General features: G+C 38.0%; 1 protein-coding gene across 2 annotated transcripts in view; it reads right to left on the bottom strand.

The window, feature by feature from the left end:
- The window catches only part of MAP3K5 (mitogen-activated protein kinase kinase kinase 5), a 156437-nt gene that overhangs the window by 77868 nt on the left and 52506 nt on the right, over positions 1–26063 (bottom strand). The window contains exons 3-7 of one of the 2 annotated variants that reach the window (XM_036414285.2): positions 19642–19665; positions 13251–13444; positions 12061–12229; positions 10526–10632; positions 8846–9016 (exon numbers count right to left, since the gene is read on the bottom strand). In XM_036414285.2, the coding sequence (XP_036270178.1) occupies positions 8846–9016; positions 10526–10632; positions 12061–12229; positions 13251–13444; positions 19642–19665 (665 nt within the window). The remainder of the gene's footprint in view (positions 1–8845; positions 9017–10525; positions 10633–12060; positions 12230–13250; positions 13445–19641; positions 19666–26063) is intronic. The other variant, XM_036414287.2, reaches the window with a different exon arrangement.

Consider the following 26063-nt stretch of genomic DNA (forward strand, 5'->3'; position numbering starts at 1 on the left):
ATCATGGTAATTAAATAAGCCAGCCCAAAAGGTAAATACCATAGATTCCACTTATATTACTAGTGTAGTCAAATTCATAAAAACTGAAAATAGAATGGCAGTAGCCAGGAGCTGGGATGAGGGGAGAATAGAAAATTGTTGAACAGCTATAGAGTTTGAGTTATGCAAGAAGAGGAAAGTTTTATAGGGAAAGTGATGATGGTAGCATAGCAATCCAAATGTATTTAATGTCATTGAATTAATTGCATGATTAAAAATGGCTAAAATGGTAAGTTTAAAAAATATATATATATTTTATTGATTTTTTACAGAGAGGAAGGGAGAGAGATAGAAAGCCAGAAACGTTGATGAGAGAGAAACATCGACCAGCTGTCTCCTGCATAGCCCCCACTGGGGATGTGCCCACAACCAATATACATGCCCTTGACCGGAATCGAACCTGGGACCCTTCAGTCCGCAGGCCGATGCTCTACCACTGAGCCAAACCAGTTTCAGCTAAAATGGTAAGTTTTATGCCATGTATACAGGGTAAAGGTGAAAACAGGTTTACAGTTGTTCATATGGAAAATAATACAATAATTACTATATAATAATACAAAAATAAATTGTTTCATATACTCACAACTATAAACCTACTTTTGCCCCACCCTGTACTTTTATCATCAAACCCCTCCAAATCTAAATAAATGACATTCCATCACATGGGGATGTTATCCTTCACTTGGACATTTAGGTTTCTTCTAATTTTTTGTTATCATAAAATTCACTGTAGTCAACATTGTTTTATACCTATCTTTGTTCCTATATGTGCTATTTCTTCAGGATGGTTTCCAAAGGACCTTAAGTGGACTAAAGAACCGGAATTATTTCAAAGCACTTGATGCACAGTGCCAGATTGCTTTAGAGAAAGGTTTTACCAATTAATATTCCCAAGAGAAGTGTAGGAGAGACACTTTTCTATTGCACCCAGGCCAAAATAAAGTATTCTCATCTCTTTTCATCTTTGCTAACAGATCACAACAAGAAAGCATAGCTCAGAGTTTTAACGTACACTTGATTGCTTTGAGGATGAACAGTTTTTGTGTGTTTATGATCAATCTAAACTTATCCTTACAATAACTGCCAATTTTCTCAACTTAACATGCAAAAACCATGTTTTAAGAAGACTGAGGAGATGGATGAAGACACTTCTGGGAATGCTCTGAAGAGGAGATAGAGGTGGGGCCAAGGCTTAAATTTAATCAAAGCTTTAAGGATATGAAGAATAGTAAAGATTTAGGAGGAAGGGAGTAACAACCAAAATATGAAAAAAATCTAAACACTTACTAAAAAGAAATAGACATATTATCAATTATGGTTAACTATTCAATAAAGTGGGCCCACTAAGAAGAATCTCCAGGGATAATCAACATAGTATTGTGAAAAGCTCCCCAACTGATATGATGTTCAGCCAGGCTTCCATATTTTTCCATATTCTCTTTTTCAGCATAATGCTAGAAAACTTCTAGTTCTCTCAGTCATCCTCTGATAACTACGTTACATAAAACAAGCCTTAGTTGCTCTCTTTAAGTGCTCAGTACTTGTTAGCCACAATTAGGAAACCTGCACAGTGACATCTATCTAATAACAGGGTAATATGCAAATTGGTCAGGATGCTGTCACATAATGACTGATCAGCAGGCTGCATGTGCAGCAGGAGTGGGTGGACAGAGATGTGTAGTGTCAGTGGGCAGGGACTTGTGACACTTGGGAACATGAGGCTCACACCCTCACCCTCTGCGCCAGCCTGGGGACATAAGGTTCATATCTCCAACCCTGGCAATGGGCCCCAGGATGTGAGGCTCGTGTCCCCACCCCCTGCACCAGCCCTGGGACTTAAGGCTCACATCCCTGCCTTAAGCAACGGGCCCAGGGACATGAGGCTCACATTCCTGCCCCCTGCAAAGGGAACATAGCAATATTAAAACATTTACTCTAATTAATTAGTTCAATAGCAGCATTATTCCCTTTTAATGTGCACAAATTTCATGTACCAGGCCACTAGTATTAAATATTATCATTCTTGCATTTCAACTTGATCATGCCATAACAGAGCTTCATCCAATCTATTTGCTTAATGCAGTATTAAATCAAGGTCAAGGTATCAATGTACCAGAGTGCTTGTTCACAAAGCAACCATGGGCATACTGTGTGTTTTACCTGAGTATCCAGGTCATCCTGGAATTACTGGCCCTTTAGGAGCCATCTACACTACAGATCAATGAGCTGGGAGTCATGCTGAGTTATTAAGAACTCTTCAGGCTTTGTGTTCTAAAAACAAAAGTCATCGAAAAATGGAAAATTCACCTCATAGACACAATAAAAAACTAAAAATTATGTCAATGGAAAAAGGGTGAGATAAAAATGTGGGGGGTATGGAGAGTAGTGGAAATACAGATAACACGGAGAAAGATATCTTAAAGCTAATAAAAAGAATAAAGGACTAATCTGGTAAATGGAAACTAGACATAGATCTTTATTTGTAGGTTGATTGGTTTGTTACATAACTCTTCCAAAGTAAAGCCACCCCATCAATAATATAAAAACTGAAGTGTTATTGGCACACACTACTGTTTGAATAGCACTGTCACTGACGTAAAAGAAAATTAGTTGATAAGGCAATGCTGTCTGTTCTGTCTCAAGTTACTATGGAAAAATGAACACATTAATGTGAAAACAAAACCTTAATGTTTTTAATTTCCTGCCTATAGATCTATTTTTGGCATTACAACAGGAGAGACATGGTTATGCTAACACAGTAGGGACACCTATTTTGCTTTCAAACTTCAGAAAATGACTTTGTATCTCCCCTTAAGAATGAGAATATCATCATCTCTAAAACCAAATATGAGTCCAATCTCTGCCTATCCCTCATGACCCCATGACAGCCCTGGCATATGAAATTCAAACAAAGCCTAAATAAAAAATATACAGATACTCTATAACTTTTCCATCACCTATAATATTTAGCTATATCCATAAAGAGAAAGAAAACACAGGAATATTTTAGGAAAAGGAAATTTTAATCTCATTAATGTCAATTTTGAACAGGGATAAATATCTCTCTATATAAAAGCCTAAGAAACAGTTACAGCAGAATGATTGGAATGACCTAAATGATTGGAATGACCAGAACGACCAGCACTATGATGTACACTGCTATGACTAAAGCAAAGCACTTAACCTTTAGTCGCTATGATGCACACTGACCAGGCAGGCAGGCGAGCAACTAAGGGTGAGCAAGCAGGCAGGCAAGCGGTTAGGGGCTTGCAAGCAGGCAGGCAGGCAGGCAAGCAATTAGGGGTAAGCAGGTCTGCAGGCAAGTGAGAGTGTGCAGGCCAGGCTGAGGGACCCCCACCCCATGCATGAATTTCATGCACTGGGCCTCTAGTAACACTGTAAAAAGAAATGCAAAACATTTTCACATATTATATACTAAGGATATAACACCAAGGGCCTACTATTCTAGGACATTAACATATATTGCTTTAATTAATTATCACAACAGAGCATTCATTCCTAAAGTGATCATCTATAATAAACCAGTTTTAATAATCTTGCCCATGATCTGTGTAGTATTGGCCTGATGATGAAATACTAGAAGCATAAAGAAATGTAAAGACAGTCTGGTGTAGGGTTCCTTTACCCTATTGTTTAGTTTTATTTTTCAATTACAATTTATATTCAATATTACTTTATATTAGTTTTAGGTGTACAGTATATAGTGGTTAGACAATAATATACTTTACAAAGTGTTCCTCCTGATATTTCCAATATGGTGTAGGTTTTTATGAACATTATTCCTCAGCCCTAAGACAGAAACACAGAAAAAGGTGTCTTCCTTGCATCTCCAGGCCTTGATGTAGCTAAACTGGATTTAAGCCTGAAATTGCTGTAGGCACCTACAGCACTAATGATGGAAAAGACCCGGCCTACCTTTTTAAGCTGCTGACTCAATCTATGTCAGACCAAACCCTATTTCTTAACTTCATATTTTGAAAGATACATCTCCTTTTTGTTTAAATTCATTGGAGTAAGGTATTCTGCTACTTATAGGAAGATGAGAATATTCTAACACATCTAGGTAGGTATTATTATTTTTTAAATAAAAAAACCCACAGAATTTCTGCCTTAGCCTGTGTGGCTCAGTTGGTTGAGCACTGTCCCATGTACCAAAAGGTCACCAGTTTGGTTCCTGGTCATGGCACATGCCCAGGTTTCAGGCTCGATTCAGTGTTCCTCTTTCACATAGATGTTTCTATCTCTCTCTTCCTCTCCCTTCTTCTCTATCAAAAATCAATAAAAACAACACACACACACACACACACACACACACACACACATATACATACACACATTTTAATCAGAATTTCCTAAAGGTTAAGTACTTTGCTTTAGTTTATACTGAGTCAATTTTTATCTCCTGTCAGTTTCCCAAAAGTCTCTTCAACAAAATGGTATAGGCATTCCTGGAAATGCCTGTTTCTGAAATGTAATAAAAACAACATTGGACCTGAAAAAAAACAAAACACACACCTAGATTTTAAATTTAAAAATTAAAGTTTTGTTTGTTTGTTTGTTTTTTAATTTCAGAGAGGAAGGGAGAGAGAGATAGAAACATCAATGATAAGAGAAAATCATTGACCTGTTGCCTCCTGCACACCCCCTACTGGGGATCAAGCCCAAAACTCAGGCATGTCCCCTGACTAGGAATGGAACGGCATTCAATCACTGAGTCACATAGGCTGGGCTAGATTTGAAATTTTATTAGTCATAGGACATCAAGAAATCCACTTAAGTTCTTTGTGTTTCAATTGCCTCAGATGTAAAATGGAAAGAAAAATGTCTGCTGCCTAAGCCTTCAATATAACAAAATGTTCTGAGTGAGTCCCGCTGCATGGAAACTCCGCATAACTATTTCATAGTTATTTCATTTATAGATTAGGTTAAAAAAAATTGTGTCATAATCATGGCAGTGAACTCTCCATGACCCTCCAAATCATTGGCCGTAATATTTCCTTGGGTCATTCCGGTTCAGTCTGCCACTTCAGAAATGCCATGGCCTTTTTTTTTTTAGGGTGTAAATCTAGGCCCTTGGGTCACAATATTCCATACCTTGAAAGTTGATTACGCTTTTAGGTTCACTCTCTTCTCTTGCTCTTTATTCCATACCAGCCCCCAATATCCTCTAGTAAGTCTTATGACAGGCACCATGGCTGCTTTCTTTAGCTTATATATTTAACCTTCTAGTGAATAACTATGATAAAAAGCTACAACCTTTTAGCAACTGAAAGCTAACCTCAGTTTCTCCAGAGATCAAAAAGTCATTTTTCAGACCTTAACTTGGATTATAGAAATTTAAAAAGAGAAAAATGGTATTCTTTTAGACATCCACAAGACAGCTTCAGTGAACAAAACTAACTAAGGAAGTGACAATGAAAAACATCAACTGTTAGAGCACTATTTTTTATACTTATATCAGCAGGATCTGTTCATTCAAACCATTTACCTCCATCCAGGCAAACTTCAGAAAACCTAAACCATAAACTTTTTTCGTAATTTCTATTTTTGCACAACTCACCCTCTCTTCCAGATAAGACTCAACAATGAAAGTTTGTTCTAACATATTACGGTTCTGCAAACTTTAAACATCTAAGCTATAAACGTTTTTCTTAATTTTCTATTTTTGCATTCTGAGCCCCAGACCTGCATTAGAGGGTTCCTACTAGAAGTAAAAGGGTGCCTTGGCACAGGACTTGTACCAACTACAGTGCTCAGCGCGTAAGAGGGGCACTGCACTCTGTAATGATGTTAGAAAGGGGAACTGCCAGAAAGACCCTATGGGCCATTGTGAACACAACTGCTTGGAACTGTTTTTCTGGGTTGAAGATCTTATCCTTAAACTTCCTGTGGTCAGTAGACAGCTGTCTGTTCAAGACAACAGAAAATGAGTCAGGCCATGGAGAGTGTCAGTGGGAAGAGCCTGCCATGACATCCCACTCCTTATCCCAACATCAGTATTTGACAAGTGAAAACCCAGAGGTTCAAAAAAGGTCGGTTGAAACATCCCTCTTGGACCCATGACTCAGGAAATGTGGTATCCAGGGAAAGCATAGCCAGGAAGCCTAATAACGCAATGATACCCTTTGTGTCAGCACCTTGACAAGGTGCTTTTGCTTCTCAGCTCTAAAAGAAATGGAGCTTGGGGACAATGCCAACACACCAACACGAGTGAGTGCATTTGCAGTACTGCGGGAGTTGGATCAAAACTCTAAGAAACAGCCGAAACCAGTTTGGCTCAGTGGTAGAGCGTCGGTCTGCAGTCTGAAAGGTCCTGGGTTCGATTCTGGTCAAGGGCATGTACGTTGGCTGTGGGCACATCCCCGGAAGGGAATGTGCAAGAGGCGTCTGGTCGATGTTTCTCTCTCATTGACGTTTCTGGCTCTCTATCTCTCTCCCTTCCTCTCTGTAAAAAATCAATAAAATATATATATTAAAAACAAAACAAAAACAAAAAACTCTAAGAAACACCTAAGTAGTTTTTCAGTGAGAATGCGTGGAAAAAAACACCCATGCTAAAATGGAGGGAAACCTTAGCAATCATTAGGGCAAAGGATATAAAGACAATAGTGACAGGTTATAGAAAAGCAATCTACAGTAAAAGTGACATTCTTGTGTTACTTAATAATCAGTGAGTGACACACACAAGGTCAATATAAGATCAACTCCTAAGGACTCTCCCATTAGAAGGCTTGGAGCTCTAACAGTCTTCCCTGTTATTCCTAGAAAATTAGTGGATACCTTAAAATGAAATAGAAATCTGACATCTTCAATTTGACCTGAAAACCTTGAACACAGAACTCCTTTGAGAGACCATTAACGTTCTTAAGCTAAATGGGAACCATAAAAAAGGAGCCAGAATCTAGAAATATAGAAAGATTAAACAAGTACAACCAGAAAATATTGTTCCTTACCTAAATTGTGACCTTGAAAGCTCTCTATAGTATAAATTGTTTAGTTTTCAAATGGGGAAATACTTCTATTTTATTCCTGTGCACGATGCTTATTAACTTCACAAGAGATGTTTTCCATTTAAATTCATTGACCATGAAGATCAGGCTTTAAAGATTGCGTCTGCATTTCATTATCACTACCATATCAAAGCAATTATATTGGCACAGCACTGCAAATATAAGGCTCTAATCCCCCTACAATTAAGAATTTTCTTAAAGTGTAAATCTTCCAGCAATGGACTGCATAGTAACATTCCTCTTTTATAAGAAGGAAATTTGTTAAGAGAAAATGTAAAACTCTCTGGGTTGTAGTAAAAATTTATTATATGAATGTAAATGTCCAACCCAAAGCTTTCCACAAGGATCTAAGAAAATCCTGTCCCTAAATTTATCCTCTCTGATTATAATCCATTATCCTAATTTCAGCTCCCCATTAAACTGCTGAAGTGATAAAAGACTTTAAAAGTTAAGATTTCTGTTTCATAACTTTAAAAATTTTATGGCTATAATGGAGGAACTCCTGAAGTATGTCAACCTCCTTTAATATATTCTTTAATTAGGGGATATTTTAGGAATGCTTTAGGAATACTAAGAAGTACAAAAGAATAATATAAGAAACACCCTCACATACCCATCACTCAGCCTCAGAAGTAAAATGTCTTAAATATTCTTGCAGCTGCATGTAAATCACTCCATGATCCTTTTCTACTCCTTCCCCACTGGTAACTAATCTACTGAACTGGGAATTTATGATGTGAATTCATGCATATACACTTTGCTTAGATGTGATTATTGTTTTTAAAGTTTCTATAAATGATATTGTACTTTATGTATCCTTCCATTTGCTTATTTTGCTCAACATATTTTATATGTATACATATTTTATGATGCCACTTTTATGGAGAGAAACTTGAATAGTTCCCTTAGGGTATATACAATAACTAGGAGTAGATCGCTAGATCTAGGGTATGTTTCCTGTCAATTTCCTTGATAACGCCAAAATCTTTTAGTGGTCATAAAAATTTCTATCACACCCAAGAGAAGATTAAGACTCCCATTTCTCTAACATTTTTGCCAACATTGGCATTGTCAGGCTTAAAAACTTATGTTATAAATACAATATAAAATGGTATATCATTTTTTAGCTTGCAGGTAAAGCATCTTTTTTACGTTTTAAAAATATTTATTGGCCATTTGTGATTCTGCTTTTGTGTATGGCCTGTTCATAGCCTATGCCCATTATAATATTTTTATGAAATATTTTAGGAATTATTTATATATACACTGAGTGGCCAGATTATAATCTCTGAATGCATAATAATATGGTCACTCAGTGTATATTCTATATAATAAAAGGCTAATATGCAAATTGTCCCCTCGACCAGGAATTTGACCAGCAAGCAGGCCGGCCAACTGCCCAAATCCCCTTCCCTGGCCAGGCTGGCCGGACCCTATCCATGCATGAATTCATGGATATATTTTCCGATTCATTCAGCTCTCCTTTCATATCTTCAATAAACTTTTATTATAAATTTTCCAGAAAATTATGTTTCTGTCATTATATTATATATAAAATATCTTTTAAAATTATATTAAAATATCTTTTCACTTAATGTACCCCAATTTACTCTGCCATATTAAATGAATTTCATTAAACTTGCTTACTAAAGCTATAAATTCTAAGGTTTATTTCATAACACATAATCTAAATAATAATAGTAACTTAACTCTTCAATTTGTAAATAATTTTTTTATGTCATACATTCAGAATTCATCTTAACCTCCGTACTCACCAAAAAGCTCCATTGTCTCTACTCTCAGTGTCCATGAAATTAGAATCCAAAAATATGTCTTTGTAGATTCGCCCAACGAGGCAATACAAATCTGAAGCTACTTGCCCTTCACCTTGCACCAGGGGAATCATAATATCAAGAGCTTTTGCTCTATCTCCAGGGAGATTTCTCCTAAGGTAGGGGGAGAAAAACATCCTTGTTTCAATAAAGATTAGGTTAATGATCTTTTAAAAAAATATTTTTATTGATTCCAGAAAGGGAGAGGGAGAAATAGAAACATTGATGATGAGTGAGAATCATTGATCAGCTGCCTCTTGCATGCCTCACACTGAGGATTAAGCCCACAACCCAGGCATGTGCCCTTGACCAGAATTCAACCTGGGACCCTTCAGTTCGCAGGCCAACACTCGATCCACTAAGTCAAACCAGGAAAGTCAATTATCTTTTTAAAATTCTAATATGTTGATTCATATTAGGCAGAATAAAAACAATTAGACTTTGAGAGTCCTCTGTAAGCCTCTGTCCCAACCCTTTTTGTTTTTTTAAGCCTACTGCTTGTTTCCTGGGTCTAACAAGGATCTTTCTTGAATTGCTTTTCTGATAACGGTGATGGTTTGTTCTTACCTATCCACAGTCCTTCCAATTTCCCTGCAGTCTATATGCAGGTTCAAGCTGCAGATGTGAGATTAGGAATGAAGTTTGTGGTCCCAAATGGGGCAGAGTCAACTAATCCAAACAGGGACAAAACCCTGACTTTAGGTTTTAATGGTTTTTGCTCCAAAAACACTGAGCAAAGTAATTCACAGACAATACCAACAAATCAACTTTAACCCAAGGATTGCCTGATTTCTATGTGTGACCAATCAATTATTTAAAAAGCTGCTTTGTGTAGCTTGTTCTAAAATAACAAGTTTGTATGATGTGTGCCATAGTGGCAACAGAAGGGGGAGAGGCAGGACTAGGAGCAGCATTAGTTCTGGACCTAGAAGATTCATTGACACATGACCTATGATAATAATTAGGTGTGTCCAGAGCAGTCCTAGTGAAAATATCTGGTTCAGAATATGTCCACCTAGACATAACTACCCTTAAACCTATTTTAGTCAATTTAAAAAAAATGTTTTTATTGATTACAGAGAGGAAAGGAGAAGGAGAGACAGAAACATCAATGATGAAAGAGAATCATTGATTGGTTGCTGCCTGCATGCCCTACATTGGGGATCAAACCTGCAACCTGGGCATGTGCCCTGACCAGGAATCAAACCATGACCTCCTGGTTTATAGGTCACCACTCAACCACTGAGCCATGCCAGCTGAGCCTATTTTAGTCAATTTTTGCATGAATGACCACTTGGTATTGAGTATGTTTGCTTAAAAATAATATGATATTCATGTAATTAAAAAAAATTCTAAAACCTGTAAATAGCAGATACAAACTTATAAGAATTTTATTTTAAAGATTTTATTCTAAAAAGATTGTGAATCTTTTTTTACTAACAAAAAATCATAAAATAATAAAAATGCATGCTTCCTATATTTTACATGGTTCAAGTGGGAATACTAATATTGCATTCTGATAGGGAGTGGTTGCAGGGCTAAAGCAAAAACATATACCCTATAAAGAATATACAGGTTAAAAAATATGTTAGCACATTGTGAACAGGAACTTTTTTTTCTTACCTGTTCAGTGCAAATGCATAATGAAACTTCACATGATGATGGGAGGCCAAATCAAAGGTTGGCAGCTTTTCTAAAGTCTCTACCAGCTTCACAATAGAATCATATTCCTTTAAACAAGAGAAGAATGGCACAGAATTAAACCAGTAGGAGAAAGTTCTGACAATGATATGCTTTTTGACAACCAATTATTTTAATCTGAGTAGGGTATAAAAAAGAGAACTAAAATCCAAGGAATACATTGAAAAAGCTACAACCAAGAAGAAACTTTAAAAAAAAAAGGGTTTTGATTACATAGATTGAAACATTAGAAACAGTTACCACATCTAGCCAGCAAAACAATAAACCATCTAGCATGGTAACGTTATTCTGACTTAATAAGGTTGTACTTCTCCCTGGAGCCAGATTTCTGGCATGCAGTGTCCTATCAATTACTTTCAGGGAAATAATTTCCAAAATATCAAGAACATGGGGCAACTGATTGAACTTCAGTTATCATCAACAGAACAACTTTATTTCAACATGAATAAGCAACTCTAGTCATAGGATCCTAATTGCCACACTTCTCCACATGGACAAATCTCTGCTGTTTTTAACTCAGTCCTGAAAGGCTGAAAATAAGAAACCAGAACTCACTTAAGTTTTACTGAAAAAATCTAATCGCAAATCCCCAGCTCAGAGGAGGTTTCATTCTACTTATCATATTTTTACAATTTCAAGACATGTCAATAAAACAGTATGGAATGTGGGTGTGTTTTATATAATATATTTTAAAAGTTCTTTTTACAGGAATGTAAAAGTACAGCATAGAGAACATAGTAAACCATTAAGTGATAACTATGTAGGGTGATCACATTGTAAGTTATAAAAATATCTGATCATTATGTGGATTAGCTAAAACATATTGTATGTCAACAGTAATTAAACATTAAAAAGATTTTAAAGTTATTTTTATAATTAATCAATTGCATATTTCTTCCTCCTGGCTATCAATTTTAAGCAACATAATTTCAATGGAGATATGTCCATAAAACTCTCAAAATTTTGGCTGTTTACCAAAACAAAGCTTTTACTTATTGACTGGCAGGTGAATCGGAGGCTAACATCACAGAACAGATTGTCCCGAGTTAAGTATGCTTGCTAATTTTTTTTAGTCCCTTTGGAGGAAAAAGACCTTTATAATACAAGTCTTGCATAATCACTAGCTGTTACTCATATGAATCTATCTTGTTCATCATAAAATCTTGGGACAGAAAGCATACAAGTGTCAATAAAAAATTTTATGTACTAGCTGAAATCGGTTTGGCTCAGTGGTAGAGCGTTGGTCTGCGGACTGAAAGGTCCCGGGTTCGATTCCGGTCAAGGGCATGTACCTTGGTTGCGGGCACATCCCCAGTAGGGGTGTGCAAGAGGCAGCTGGTCGATGTTTAAAAAATTTTATGTACTAACATGAATAAATTAGTTAACTGAAATTTGATGTTAATACTTCCATATATTTCCAATATACTATTTGAAAAAGATTTTAAGCATCTTCTTACCTGTATATCTCTGTAGGAAAGTAACAGATTTATGACAATATCTGCTGTCAAGACTTCAATATTATCTAATCGCTGCCGAATTCTTGCCAATTCAGCTGCCAGTTCTTTACCAGTGTATAAATTACGAGCTTTCCTGATATCATTGAGTATAGATTCCCGGAAATACTGGCTGATGGGAAAACACATTTCAGAGAGTTAATACTAGAAAGAATTTCGATGAAAAGTAATAATTTTATATGAAAAGAATGGCATTTGCATGATTGGTAGATTTCAATTCATTAAGATGCACAGAATGAACACCTCGCATAAGTAGCTTTATTAAGAAACTTAGAAGTCCTATATTTCTATTGACACTCTACCTTGCTTCAGGAAGCATTAAAGGTAGACATTCTGCCGAGACCGGTTTGGCTCAATGGATAGAGCGTCGGCTTGGGGACTGAGGGACCCGGGTTCGATTCCGGTCAAGGGCATGTACCTTGGCTGCGGGCATATCCCCAGTAGGGGGTGTGCAAGAGGCAGCTGATCGATGACTCTCTCTCATCGATGTTTCTAGCTCTCTATCTCTCTCCCTTCCTCTCTGTACAAAATCAATAAAATATATTAAAAAAAAAAAATAAAAAAAATAAAGGTAGACATTCTATGTTAATGAATTTCCCAAGAACCTGTAATGAACCATTTAAAATGCCCAAACTTTATTTTTAATTTTATGGTTTTGAATATAAATTATTCTAAACAAACTAAGGTGTGCCTATGATTTGAATATAATATAACCGTTACTTTCTGACTCAGCATCATCATTTAACAATATAAATCACCCTTAAATAAAAATAAGAAACCATATATTATTATACTTAAATAAAATATAATAACGCTCTCAGCAATTTTTGCCGAGTTCTTGCTCTTACAATAAAAGTCCCTGGACATTCCTTAGGATAATGTTTCCGTACTTTAAATTTATTTTTAACTTTACTATCACTATAACACAGCAGTCTTTTATATTTCAGATTTCAAGTCAGTCTGTGAATAAGTGAATGAAATGCAACATGTAAATTATGGGGCATCTCTTTTATTCACTTAGAGGATATTATACATTTTTCCTGCTTCTTGGCTGCTGTGTACTATATCTAAAAAACATCTCATCAGATGCACAAATAAGAAAAATAGACTAACATTTCCTTTATTAAACTTACCTGGAGCCAGCTTGTGCCACGTTCAGAAGTTGAATGAAACGATCCACAAGAGGTAAGCAGATGGGTCCCAGAAGCAGCTCGAAGTTGGACTGCATGAGCTCTGACAGCCCCTTCATGAAGCTGCAGTCACAGCAGTAGACCTTGTTGTGTGGAGTGACCATGTAGGGGACGAAGGTGTAATTCCCAGTGCACATCTGTGGAGGGAGGCACCGGGAGGTGGTGAGCTAGTCTGAGGACTCCACACTAGCGTAACCCCAAGTCTTACTTAAGTGAGCATTGTAAGTATAATATTGTAATAATCTGAATGTGACAGGAAAGAGAAAAGCCTCATTTTTATTTATGACCTATGAAAATGAAAATTCCCTCCCATTTCTTTAATTGCTTCCTTCAAGTAATGAGGACTTACAAGTGATTCAAAAAACAGTAGGGGCCAGTTTCTATCAATCAATTTAAATATTCACCATCTCTCAGGGCTGAGGCATATAATATATATTATAGGAAAAATGGTGTCATTTAAAACACAGTCTTCAGCCTTCAGGGAACTTAAAAAATTTAATCAGAGAGATACAATGCAAATACAGGAAAATAGTAAGAAGTAACATTTAGGGCTGCCAATTTGACAGAACTAGCTACTCCCCTCCAGGTCACCGTGTCTCAGTCGTGGCTCCATTAGTCTCCTAGTTACTAAAACTAGAGACGTAGAAGTGATCTTGATGCTTCCATTTCCTTTACCTCCCATATCCTATCAAAATCCTATCTATTCTACCTCTAAAATAAAATCTCATATTTGTCCATTTCCTGCCACCTTCTCTCCAGCATTACAAACCACCAATGCCACTAACACACCGGCCTGAACCACTGTCTCCCTGTGTCCAGTCCTGCCCTCAATCTATGGCCTAACCAGCTGTCAAAGGGATCCTTTTACAACCCATATCAGATCGCTTCCCTCAGCTGTCTAAAGTCCTCTCCCGGGCTCCCGAGATGAAGATAAGTGGTATCACGTAGTACAAAGGCCTGACTATCCAAATTCTGCCTCTCTCTAACCCCAGCCCATGCTGCTCTCCTCCGCTCACTCACTCATCCTAATCTTCTGTCGGTTCCTAATGGGGCCAAGAGGGGGTACACGAGAGCAAACAAAAGTGGAACTGGGTAAAGAGGAAAGGCAAAAAGCACACTGGGCACTTCTGAGTGATAAGTAAGCCTGACCAGAGCTTAGGGTTCAGGGAAGGGGAGTGAAGGCAAAGCTGAGGATTTTAATTTATTATTATTTTTTAAAATATATTTTTATTGGCCCTGACTGGTTTGGCTCAGTGGCTAGAGCGATGGCCTGCAGACTCAAGAGCCCCAGGTTCGATTCTGATCAAGGGATGATGAACCTTGGTTGCGGGCATATAACCAGTGGGGAGTATGCAGGAGGTGGCTGATTGATCGATGTTTCTCTCTCATTGATCTTTCTAACTCTCTATCCCTCTCCCTTCCTCTCTGTAAAAAATCAATAAAATATATTAAAACATATATATTGTCTTCTTAAAAACCCAAATGTTTCTCTCTCATTGATATTTCTAACTCTATCCCTCTCCCTTTCTCTCTGTAAAAAATCAATAAAATATATTAAACACACACATACACACACACACACACACACACACACACACACATATCTTTACAGAGCCAAAGGTAATATTTTAAATTATATATGCTGGGCAGGGAGAATCATGGAAGATTCAGAGCAGGAAAGAAAACACCATCAAGGCAGTGCATTCTGACAGTCTGGGCAGAAAATTAGGTAGGAAGCTACAAAGCATGACCAGACTGGCAGCAGTAGCAATGGACACATGCCCTCAATGTCAAAAAGAAAGAATCATCTAGATCTGCCAACTGGTCACAGAGATTGAGAGAGAGGGGAAGAAGGAGTCAAAGGTTGCTCCACAGTAAGAATTCAGAAAGCACAACCAGACTTAAGCATTTATGGACATTCTGCACTCGGGAGCACTTGTTATATTTCAAGCAATTAATCAAACAGAACTGACTTCCCATCAATATACGGGAAGAAGGTTAAGAAGCTGAGGTTTGGTCCAACAGGCATGGCTCAGTAGTGGAATGTCAACCTATGAACCAGGAAGTCAGTTTGATTCCTGCTCAGGGCACATGCCCAGGTCGTGGGCTCCATCTCCAGTGTGGGGCATGGAGGAGGCAGCCGATCAATGATTATCCCTCATCACTGATGCTTCTATCTCTCTTTCCCTCTCTTTTTTTCTCTGAAGTCAATAAAAATATATGTGTATTTTTAACGAAGCTGAGGTTTGTTTTGGGGTGGAAGGGTGAAATGTTCACTTTTAGAGAGGCCAGGATTTTAGGGGAGCAGGATACCCAAAGAGAAAATACCCAAAATAAAGTTAGAAATACATGATTGGAACATAAAAGAGTTTCAAGCAAAAACACAAACCCAGGAAAGAGACCTCTAAAGGAAAAAACACAGAAAAAAGGAAAATGAAAGGACTGAAAATTAGAAAAAAGGAAAATGAAAGGACTGAAAATTAGAATATGTGGAAAACTCCCAGGGAGCATAGGGAGTTCCCAGCCGTATCAGCCTTTCAGAGAACAAAACATCCCTGCTCTGACCCTCAGGTATAAACGAATGAGAGCAAACATTTATTTGCCACTGGCATGCGCCAGGGAATGAGCGGTCACAGTTCCCAACAACCACTGAAAAAGCTGCTACGGTCTCTGTTTTGCAGGTGAGAAAACAGGTAAGGCTTTGGGAGGTCACAGCCGGTCTGTGCTGTGTGTGGGACTCCAGCCAGGGCCTCTTTCCCCAGAGGGTTTGCCATTATCACTAGAGGCCTGGGCACCCTCTCCAGTGTCCTTTACATGCTGGCATGCCAACCCTTTGCCTCAGGTCACCTTCCTTGAACCCTGCATGAGCCAAGTTACTGTCACATAGCAAACAGACAAGAAGTTCCAAGTGCCCTAGTGGCCAGACTTAATTATTTACGAACATTGTATTCTTTGAGGCACTGCTTGTATGGAAGGCAATGAAGCAGAAACCTGGCTTCCCTTTAAAAGCATGAGAAGAACTTCCGGAGGTTGATGTTTGATTTTTAAATCAAGAACACAAAGGTGTTCCTTTCTCAAGTTCTCCTCCTTCAGGCAACAATAATTGGAAGACTAGTCAGAGAGAGGGGGAATCAACATATCTTGCTTTTAAAATGTTGCTGAGATTCCATAGCACAACCACCAATTTAATCCTTTTACACAAGCCACTGCCCGGGCAGAAAAGAAAGGCAGGACAGTCAGAGGCTGTTTTCCAAAGATTAAACTATGAATAGGTTATAAAAGAGCAACAGAATCAAATGCTTCTGTTTTAGATAAGCACTATAACAAAATCACAAAATAAAGTGCTCTGAATCTTCTAAGTCACAAAAGCAGGAGGAAAAAAGATGGAAAGACAATGAACTAGAAAAGTGATATGAGCTTCAGAATATTATTCTTCTGCTGATGGATCAAGTTCTGTATCCTCAGGAGCCTTAATACCACGTGCATTTGTGTATAAGACGTGAAATATAACACACCGCTGTTGCAATACTGGGCATTGGGGAATAATATTTACATTTGTGCAAAACGAATTCTGGGAGAGAATGACTATCAGATGTCTGGGTGTGTGCTGAGCAGTGTAGGAGCAAAGAGAGAAAAATGAGAGTCATGCAAACAGCAGAGAAAAATGGATTCCTAATTCTTGTTCACAATACCCTGCATGCTAAGGTTTTTCTAAGTTCCTGGCCTCACTGCACTTTATTGCCTATGTTTATGAGGCAATAAATCCCCCCCCCCCAAGTTTCCCACTGTTGTTAAAAAACAAACAAACAAAAACAACAAAAAAGAAAAACAGGAGAGGCTGAGAAGCTGGAGGAGGCACAGGCATATTACTAGGGGTGCAGTGGGGGGAAAGTATGGGAGTTGGTTGTAAGATGTTCTTTTTTTAAAAAAAATATATAAACTGCCGAGGAAAGCACTTTTTCAAAATAATATGGAAACATTTATTTCCCAAGTGGGCTCATATAGAACTTAGAAATATTATAACTGCAATTTCTGCTTACAAGATTGCTACCAATCCCAGAGTTTGAAGTCACTAATGATCCAAAACAAAATAACAGCAACTGTGCCGGGGCCAGGTGTTTCAGTTGGTGGAGCACTGTCCCGTACAACAAAGGACTGTAGGTTTGATTCCCAGGCAGGGTACATACCTAGGTTGCAGCTATGGTCCTCAGACAAGGCACATATGTAGGCAACCCAACCAATCAATGTCTCTCTCTCTCTCTCTCTCTCTCTCTCTCTCTCTCTCTCTCTCTCTCTCTCTCTCTCTCTCTTTTTCTCTCTCTCTCTTTCATCAATAAAAACATATCTTCAGGTGAGGATTTTAAAAATACACAAACCAACCACTGTGTGATCAAGAACAGACATCACAGGTACAAAAAAACCCCAAACAAACAAACAAAACACTTTTTTTTTTTTTTTTTTTTTTTTTTTTTTTTTTTTACTGCTTTTAAAAGGACCATATTTCCTTAAATTTCAAAACACTAAGGCATGGTCATAAAATAACAATGCCAATCCCTTGAGCCCATGCTTGTTTCCATGGCTATAAAAACTCAAAGCTCAAAATCTAGTCTTATTCTAATTATCTTCACTGTTTTAATTAAAATAATGCCATTTCTGTATTTAATTTTTTAAAAATCCATAAAAATGAACATAAGCATGTGTGGCAAATGAATTATGCTTCTGGGAAGAAATGCTCTCACATTCAAATATATTGAAATATATGCTCAAAATACTCAATTTTTGATAAAGACTCCCAGCACCTAAAACAGCTGCTTACTCAAATCAATGGCAACTTGGTCATAATGTTCAGTCTTTGGTCATCTTATAAGCCTGCTTCTCCACACATCCAAACCTACCATTCAGGGCTCAGATAGTACTTGCTACCTCCTCTGAAAGACCTTCCATGACCACTTGATGTAATGGTCACCCACTCTTTAGCATGTTGCCTTATGTTAATTTTCTAATTGGCTTGCTTGTTTATTTGTTTACTGGCTTTTGCCCCTAAGTAGACTCTGGCACTTCTCATTTGTTGTCTCACAAAGCAGCTATGAAATGTGGTGGTTTTCACTTTTAACCTCCTTTGTGAATCCCTGTGGTACCAGCCCAAAGCTTTGCACATGGTACATGCTCAATCAATATTTGTTTAATGAAATCTGTTACACCGAATTGATGCATGAAGCAAGAATTGTTCATTTCCTGTTGAATGCAGAATGAGTTCATAATGGCAGCATTATTTATGCTGCAATGAGTCTCTGACCTGGTAAAACCTTAACCATAAGCTTTTACATTTCTGATCTACAGAAAAGCTATCAATTGTACTTTTAATGTTATCATCTTAAATTGAATCATGCAGATATTTATAGTATATTATTTCTACTCTAAATTGCAGAGATACATTCTTTAAAGTTTTCAAACACTGACTTACTTGCCAAAATAAAAAATACAACCATTGGTATGACAGGTCATTCACCTGTATGTTCTTTTTCTTCAGGCATTTAAACATTTTAAAAATTTTATTTCTGTCACTATTTAACTTTTGTTTAATGCTGTGTGGAGGATAGGAATTTTGTAGTGTTATCTCAAAAATAGATACAAGACTTAAGAACTTAAAATCAACCTCTATTGATAAATAGATGATAAATTAGATAGAATTATGCATATATAAATATATCTATATTAGTGGCCCTGCTCACGAATCCATGTGCGAGAAGCTCACTGCAGCTTGCCTCAGCTGGCCACCCCGCTCACCATCGCTCGTATCTCACTACACATAGCTCGCTGTCCCGCCCTCCTGTAGCTATCTGAAGCTTGTAGCTCGCTGCCCAGTCCTCCTGCTGTTCAGTCATTACATGACAGTGTCCCAGACCAATTTGCATATTACTCTACTATAAGTATAGATATGTGCAGGTATTTATGTGTATATTTATATCTATAATTTTATATATAGCTTATATTATATATTTAGATATACATACATGCAAACACATATGTGTATCTGTGTATATATAGTATGTTGCTTTAGTATCATTCATAATCCCACAAAATTGATGTACTTTGCAAATTTTTTCAAAAAGGTAATTATGTACTTTTTAAAAAGCAGGTATCAGTGTCACCTTCCAATATTATAAATGAAATCTTACTATAAATGAATATTTAGATAAAATTATCATATCTATATGGATATATCAGAAACTGTAAAGAGACAGAAATTAAAATTTTGTGGAGATGAAAATAACAAATTAGTTGATGGAAAAGAAAATATAAAGTTTCTAGAAGGGTTAAGTAAAATACTCACAGTATTCTTCTGGCAAATGATTTCCTGGGGGGGAAAAAAGTAAAGATGTCAATACAAAACTAATTAATTAAATTAATTAACTGAACCATACTTTATGGGAAATTATGTGTTAATAATTTTATTAGCAATTAGAGATTTCAGGGAGTGTAAAATATGTTTTTGCATATGAGACTTTAATAATCTGACAGAGCAGAGTGGGGAGAGCACAAAAAACAACACAAATATGTAAAATCCCCAAACTGAATAATCTAAGAATCATTTTGGCAGAATATGCAGATGTAAATTACAGCCATGATCTTTTTGGAAACTGTTAAAATGAGTTGGATTTGCCTGAATAAGTACAACCTCACTCATACCATGGGAGGAGACCAAGCAGCATGCTGCCTCCAGGGCAGCTGGAAATAAAGGGCATTGGCCATTTATCAAAATGGGCCAGTCCACACACAGAGAGTAAGGACACCTGTCAATAAATAATCATAAACATGATTATGTATTATTCAACAAGAAACAGAATTCAATAAACATGTTGCAGGCAGTATCTCTGTCTTTTAGGCTGTGAGGAATGAGATCATGCAAATAATGTGCCTGGTGCATAGAAAGCTCTTGATAAAGCTAGCTATCATCATTATTATTCCTAAATGTTAAAGTGACTAGAATCGTCCAGGAGAATCTAGAAAAGCCTGAAGTATAAAGGCTTCACTGAGGGTGAGGAATCATAATTTAGAAAAAAAGATAATAGAATAGTTTATTGGAAAAGGAGGTATGCACGTTGTCATGGAAACAGGAAATGTAAGACATCTGTGAAGCCTCAAGGGTGGCTAAGAAGAGGAGCCAGGCCCTCACCAGTTTGACTCAATGGATAGAGCACTGGCCTGTGGACTGAAGGGTCTCAGGTTCGATTCCAGTCAAGGGCACATGCCCAGGTTGAGGGCTCAATCCCCAGTAGGGGACGTGCAGGAGGCAGCCGGTTAATGACTGTCTCTCATCGTTGATGTTTCTATCTCTCTTTCCCTCTCCTTTCCTCTCCGAAATCAATAAAAGTATATTAAAAAGAAAGTAAGAGAAGCCAGCTGTGGCAGGTGAGAGAAGAGCCATACAAAATTTAGGGGACCAGCCATCATTCTTCATCCCAGGATCAACATGGTGGCAAGGGAATCCAATGAGGGCCTTGGCTTAGAGCAGGATGTAAGACTTCTGAATGTTTAAGGATAACAGATAAGTCAACAAAAATCTACAGAGAAAGGAATTGTGCTGAGTAATTTTGAGAGCCATAAAATACATAACTGAAAAACCTTCAATACTTCACAATCTTGCTGATAAAAAAGGACGTGTACACATTTAAAAAGAAATATCATAAGCCTAGTTGCACATGCATATGTGCACACACATGCTAAGTCAAAAGAGTATATACTAGTACATCAAGTGGGGTTTCTAAGAGAAAGAAGATGTTATTAAGAATTGAGAAGATCAGCAGGGAGGGCAGAACTCAAGATGAGCCAAGAAGAACAGACACAACTTCCAAAGGCAAGGCTGGGAGGTGAGGATCATAGCTAGAGGAGTAAGAACAGCAAAGGCCCACTTAGGGAAGAACAAATATTATCACTGGCTAAAGAAGACAGTTCATTTGGGGAAGTATAGAAGAGAAAATTAATGAAGTATTTGAAAAAGGTCTTAAATGTAACCTTTGGACTAAAGCAGACAGTTCATTTTGGAAAGCACAAATAATAAGATTAGAAAGTCATTGAAGAGAGTTTTGGTTGCCAAAATATAGTACTCTGTTCTGTGGGCATTGGGCAAAGTGTTTTTTAAGCTGAGCCATATTCATAATGAAGTGTCAACACACAGGGAATACTTTTCTAACTGCAAAGGTTGGGAACAAAATAAACATCTATCAACTAGAAACTGGTTGAATCCACTATGATACCACCATACAATGAACTTCAATGCAGCCAAACAAAGAATGAGGAAGTTCTTTATGTAGTGATATGGAAATATCTCCAAGATATACTGCTAAGTGAAGAAAGAGCAAAGTACAGAATGGTGTTTTGTTTTGTTTTTAAACTTCACCCAAAGATATTTTTTCAGAGAGTGGAAGGGAGGGAGGGAGCAGAGTGGGAGTAGGGGAGAAAAGGAGGGAGATACATTGATGTGAGAGAGACACTTTAACTGGTCTCACACAAGCCTACAACCTAGGTAGGTGCCCTTGACAGGGAATCACACCCACAACCTTTTGGTGCACTGTTCAACGCTCTAACCAGGGCTAGAATGGTTTTTACTCTCTGCTCCTATTTATGTATAAAAGGGAGAAAAATAAAATTCTAAGTTGTACAATGATAAAATATCTCTTGAAGGATAGACAAGAAACTAATAACAGATGTTTCCAATGAAGAGGGGAGCTGGCTGGCTGAAGAACAAGGAAAGAGAGTGACTTTCCCCTATACCACACATTCTTTTGCACTTAAAAATTTTTAAATGTATTACCCAGGTGAATGTATTACCCAAGAAAGACAAATAAGACATAAAACTTGTTGAAGTTTTTAAAATATTAACTAGTGGCTGTATTTCACATTGGACGGGAAATGTATTTAGGTAACTATTGCAAAAGTCCAGGGACCTCACAATAAGGCCTTGGGCAATGGTGGTGCCCGGGGAATGGAAATCAAGAGACAGATGAGTGACATAGTAGGGAAAGGTCGACGGAGTTTTTTCTTACAGGTGTTTCACAAGCAGCTATTGTGTTCACACAATCATGCCCATATGCACACACACAGACGTATACACATACATGCACAGGTCTCTGAATAAACTATTATTATAAAACTAGGGACTCAGTGCACAACATTCGTGCACTGGGGCAGGGGTCCCTCAGCCCGGCCTGTGCCCTCTCCCAGTCTGGGACTGCTCTGGGGATGTCTGCCTCAAAGGAGTCCTTAGTGCTGCCGTGGAGGCGGGAGAGGCTCCCACGACTGCCACTGTGCTCACCAGCCATGAGCCCGGCTTCTGGTTGAGCAGTGCTCCCCCTGTGGGAGCACACTGACCACCAGGGGGCAGCTCCAGTGTTGAGCATCTTTCCCCTGGTGGTCAGGGCATCTCATAGCGACAGGCCATTTTGCTATTCGGTCACTTTGCATATTGGCTTTTTATTATATAGGTTAAAAAGAAAAATGTTGGATAATCAACAAAATCAGGGACACAGTATGAAGAATTTTCAAAATCTGATTTATGATACATGTCTCCAGAGCAGTAAATGACAGCCTTTCTTACACTGTTCCCTTGATAGGAAGATCCTCTCTCCTCTAAGTAACAAGGAAAAGCCCTTCTCTTCAATGCTCTGCCTAATAGCATCCCCTGTGCACAGCATAAAAAAACCATTTTCTGTGAAGCTGACCTTCACTGTCTTCTATGATATCTATCTTCCCAAAAGAAGTAGATAATTCCATATTTTGGCTGCCACTAACCCTCATATACACCTCTATGACAGCACTGCCTGTACTAACTGCAAATGTTTCTTTATATGAGTCCCCCATCCCACAGCGTGAGTCATCTTGGATGCCAGGGCCATGTTTTGTTCATATCTGTACCCCACAAACAGCCAAGCAAATTGAATGGCACAGAGTAGGTACCCAATGAGAACATGAATAAATAAGTTAATGAATGTATAAGATACTGAACTATGTTCTGGGTGGATATGTGTAAGTTCTGGCCTGCTCCTGAATAGCCAGGTGTTATTTCACCTCTCTGTAAAGTATCATACTGCGAGTAAGGTTGAGTGACCGCTGGTCTCTTACAACTCTGTGTTCTATCATTCTGCTTTTAGCTAAAGGCCCATCACAGTCAACACTGTTCTTGTGTCACCAGAAGGAGAGATGCCCCCATGCCCTGCACTGGAGCTACTCTACCATCATCTCTCTTTTAATGCACCAGGCACAGGAATGGAAGTGGTAATCACAGGAGGTGACTTGTCACTTGTGGTGAGAACTGAGTGAGCTAAAGGCTCTGGTCCCTATCTATACTAATAAAGGGGTAATATGCTAATTAGACCAGATATCTTCTGGATGTCTTTCTGAACATCCTTTTGGACAAAGCCACAGTGGCAGGGGCAGAGGCAGAGGAGGTTAAGGGTGATCAGGCTGACAGGGGAGCAGTTAGGGGGCGATCAGGTCAGCAGGGGAGAGCAGTTAGGGATGATCAGACCACAGGGGAGAGCAGTTAGGGGTGATCAGGCAGGTAGGGGAAAGTGGTTAGGAGCAATCAGGCAGGCAGAAGGCAGGTGAGCAGTATAGGAATCTATTGAATTCTTATGAACTATTGCTTATGTCTTATAGAAGCTAATTAGATATAAATTGTTCTCTTGAAGAAGACACTCGGTTTATGATATAACTTCAAATGAGGTAACAACTGAAAAGACAAAAACAATACTATTTGTGCATTTTAACTCATACAAATAAATAGCAAACAAGACCTCAAAAGCTATCTACCTACTGAAGCAGAATAGTGAAAGCTTAATTTGTACTAAACCCGTTAAAATAAATAAAAGGAGGAAGGGGAATAAATTTGAGACACAACTGCTATATTTCACATCACTTCATGGAAGTATCTCATCTAGGTGCCTAGAAATATAAAGATAAAATAAATATAGCCGAAACCAGTTTGGCTCAGTGGATAGAGCGTCAGCCTGTGGACTGAAGGTTTCCAGGTTCGATTCTGGTTAAGGGCATGTACCTTGGTTGTGGGCACATCCCCAGTGGGGGGTGTGCAGGAAGCAGCTGATCGATGATTCTCTCATTGATGTTTCTAACTCTCTATCCCTCTCTCTACTTCTCTGTAAAAAATAAATAAAATATATTAAAAATAAATAAACATAAATTTCAGCTCCTTATCAGAGGATGTTTCTGGAGATGCATTGCCCTATTACAACTTCATAATTTTATGAAATCTTTTTTCTTCTTCATTTTTTCATTAAGGTATTATGTATGAAATCTTTAGGGGACTTCTGGTCAGTATAGTCTTTAGCGGTACCAAAAATAAGCAAAAAAAAAAAAGTGTGTGTGTTTTTTTTCAATTTTCCAGTATCCTTTGATAACCAAATAAGGAAGCAAGACAAAAAATCTAGTTTAGGTCTCGTTCCAAGAAGATGAAGACAACTTTTAATAGCTATTAGGGAAAAATTAACTTTGAAGAGGTCATTTTAAGGATAAATAAATGGAATATCTCCAAAATTGGAACATGTTCGTGCCTAAAATGTGGGTAATTACAGCCAAGGAAGGAACAGCTGGTGTGGGGTTGCTAAGTCGAATCCACTTAGGGTGGGAGAAGCAGGATGAGCACCCAGGATCCCGATTTCAGGAAGAAAGGCAAGGCGCTGGGAGTTCTTGGCCAGGGAAGAACATAGCGCCCGGCTGGTGACTTTCCTGGTCTTCCCTTCTGACCCCTCTTTCTGTCCCAGAAGAACATGGCAATTTTTCCCACTAAAGTTGGGGAGAAGAGAGAGATTTCTTATACTCCCCAGTTCCTTCCTCTCCCTAATTTCAGCGCTTCAAAGGAGGACAGGGAAATACCAGATTGGCTGTTGTGAACACCCTCGGCTTCACTGACAAGATGGGACTCACCTTACCATTCCCCCATGCTGCTAAAATAAAGCTGAGAAGGCTTAGAAAGAATCCTCCCACACAGGTGTCACAGAACTGACCCATCTTTTATGTAAGAAAACTTACATAAAATTACATTTGTGCTTACGTGTTATGCAAATACCAGCATAAAAGCTCAAGGTTAGAAATACGACTCAATAATCTAACAAAAAGCTAGAAAATCATATTTCTATAGGACATATGACATTTATAGACAGATTTAGATGAAAATGTCCTTGATGACAGCTCCAAGAAGATGGGGTTTGCTCTGCTCTGACATTTATTAGCTGTGTGTGCCTCTAAGTCCCCTTCTATCTCTCTAAGTTTATTTCTTTTTTAAAAATATATTTTATTGATTTTTTTTTTTTTTTTTTTTACAGAGAGGAATGGAGAGGCATAGAGAGTTAGAAACATCGATGAAAGAGAAACATTGATCAGCTGCCTCCTGCACACTTCCCACTGGGGATGTGCCTGCAACCAACATACATGCCCTTGAACAGATCGAACCTGGGACCTTTCAGTCTGCAGGCCAACGCTCTATCCACTAAGCCAAACCAGTTAGGGCTCTAAGTTTATTTCTCATCTGTTAAGAAAATATTTTCTATCTGTCCCATCTATATAGTAAATACCTAACTTTGTCTATTTCATTGGGCTGTATTTAAATAAACGAAGTAAGTTTATGAAAGTATTTCAAGCATTTTAAAGCTGTATGTATTAATATTATCAAAGCAAACAATCACAACTCAACTCCTGTATTTCCAGATATAGAAAGATTTTGTACCTGTGTTATTTTGT

The sequence above is a fragment of the Pipistrellus kuhlii genome, unplaced genomic scaffold (assembly GCF_014108245.1).
Source record: "Pipistrellus kuhlii isolate mPipKuh1 unplaced genomic scaffold, mPipKuh1.p scaffold_m20_p_5, whole genome shotgun sequence".
Lineage (NCBI taxonomy): Eukaryota > Metazoa > Chordata > Mammalia > Chiroptera > Vespertilionidae > Pipistrellus > Pipistrellus kuhlii.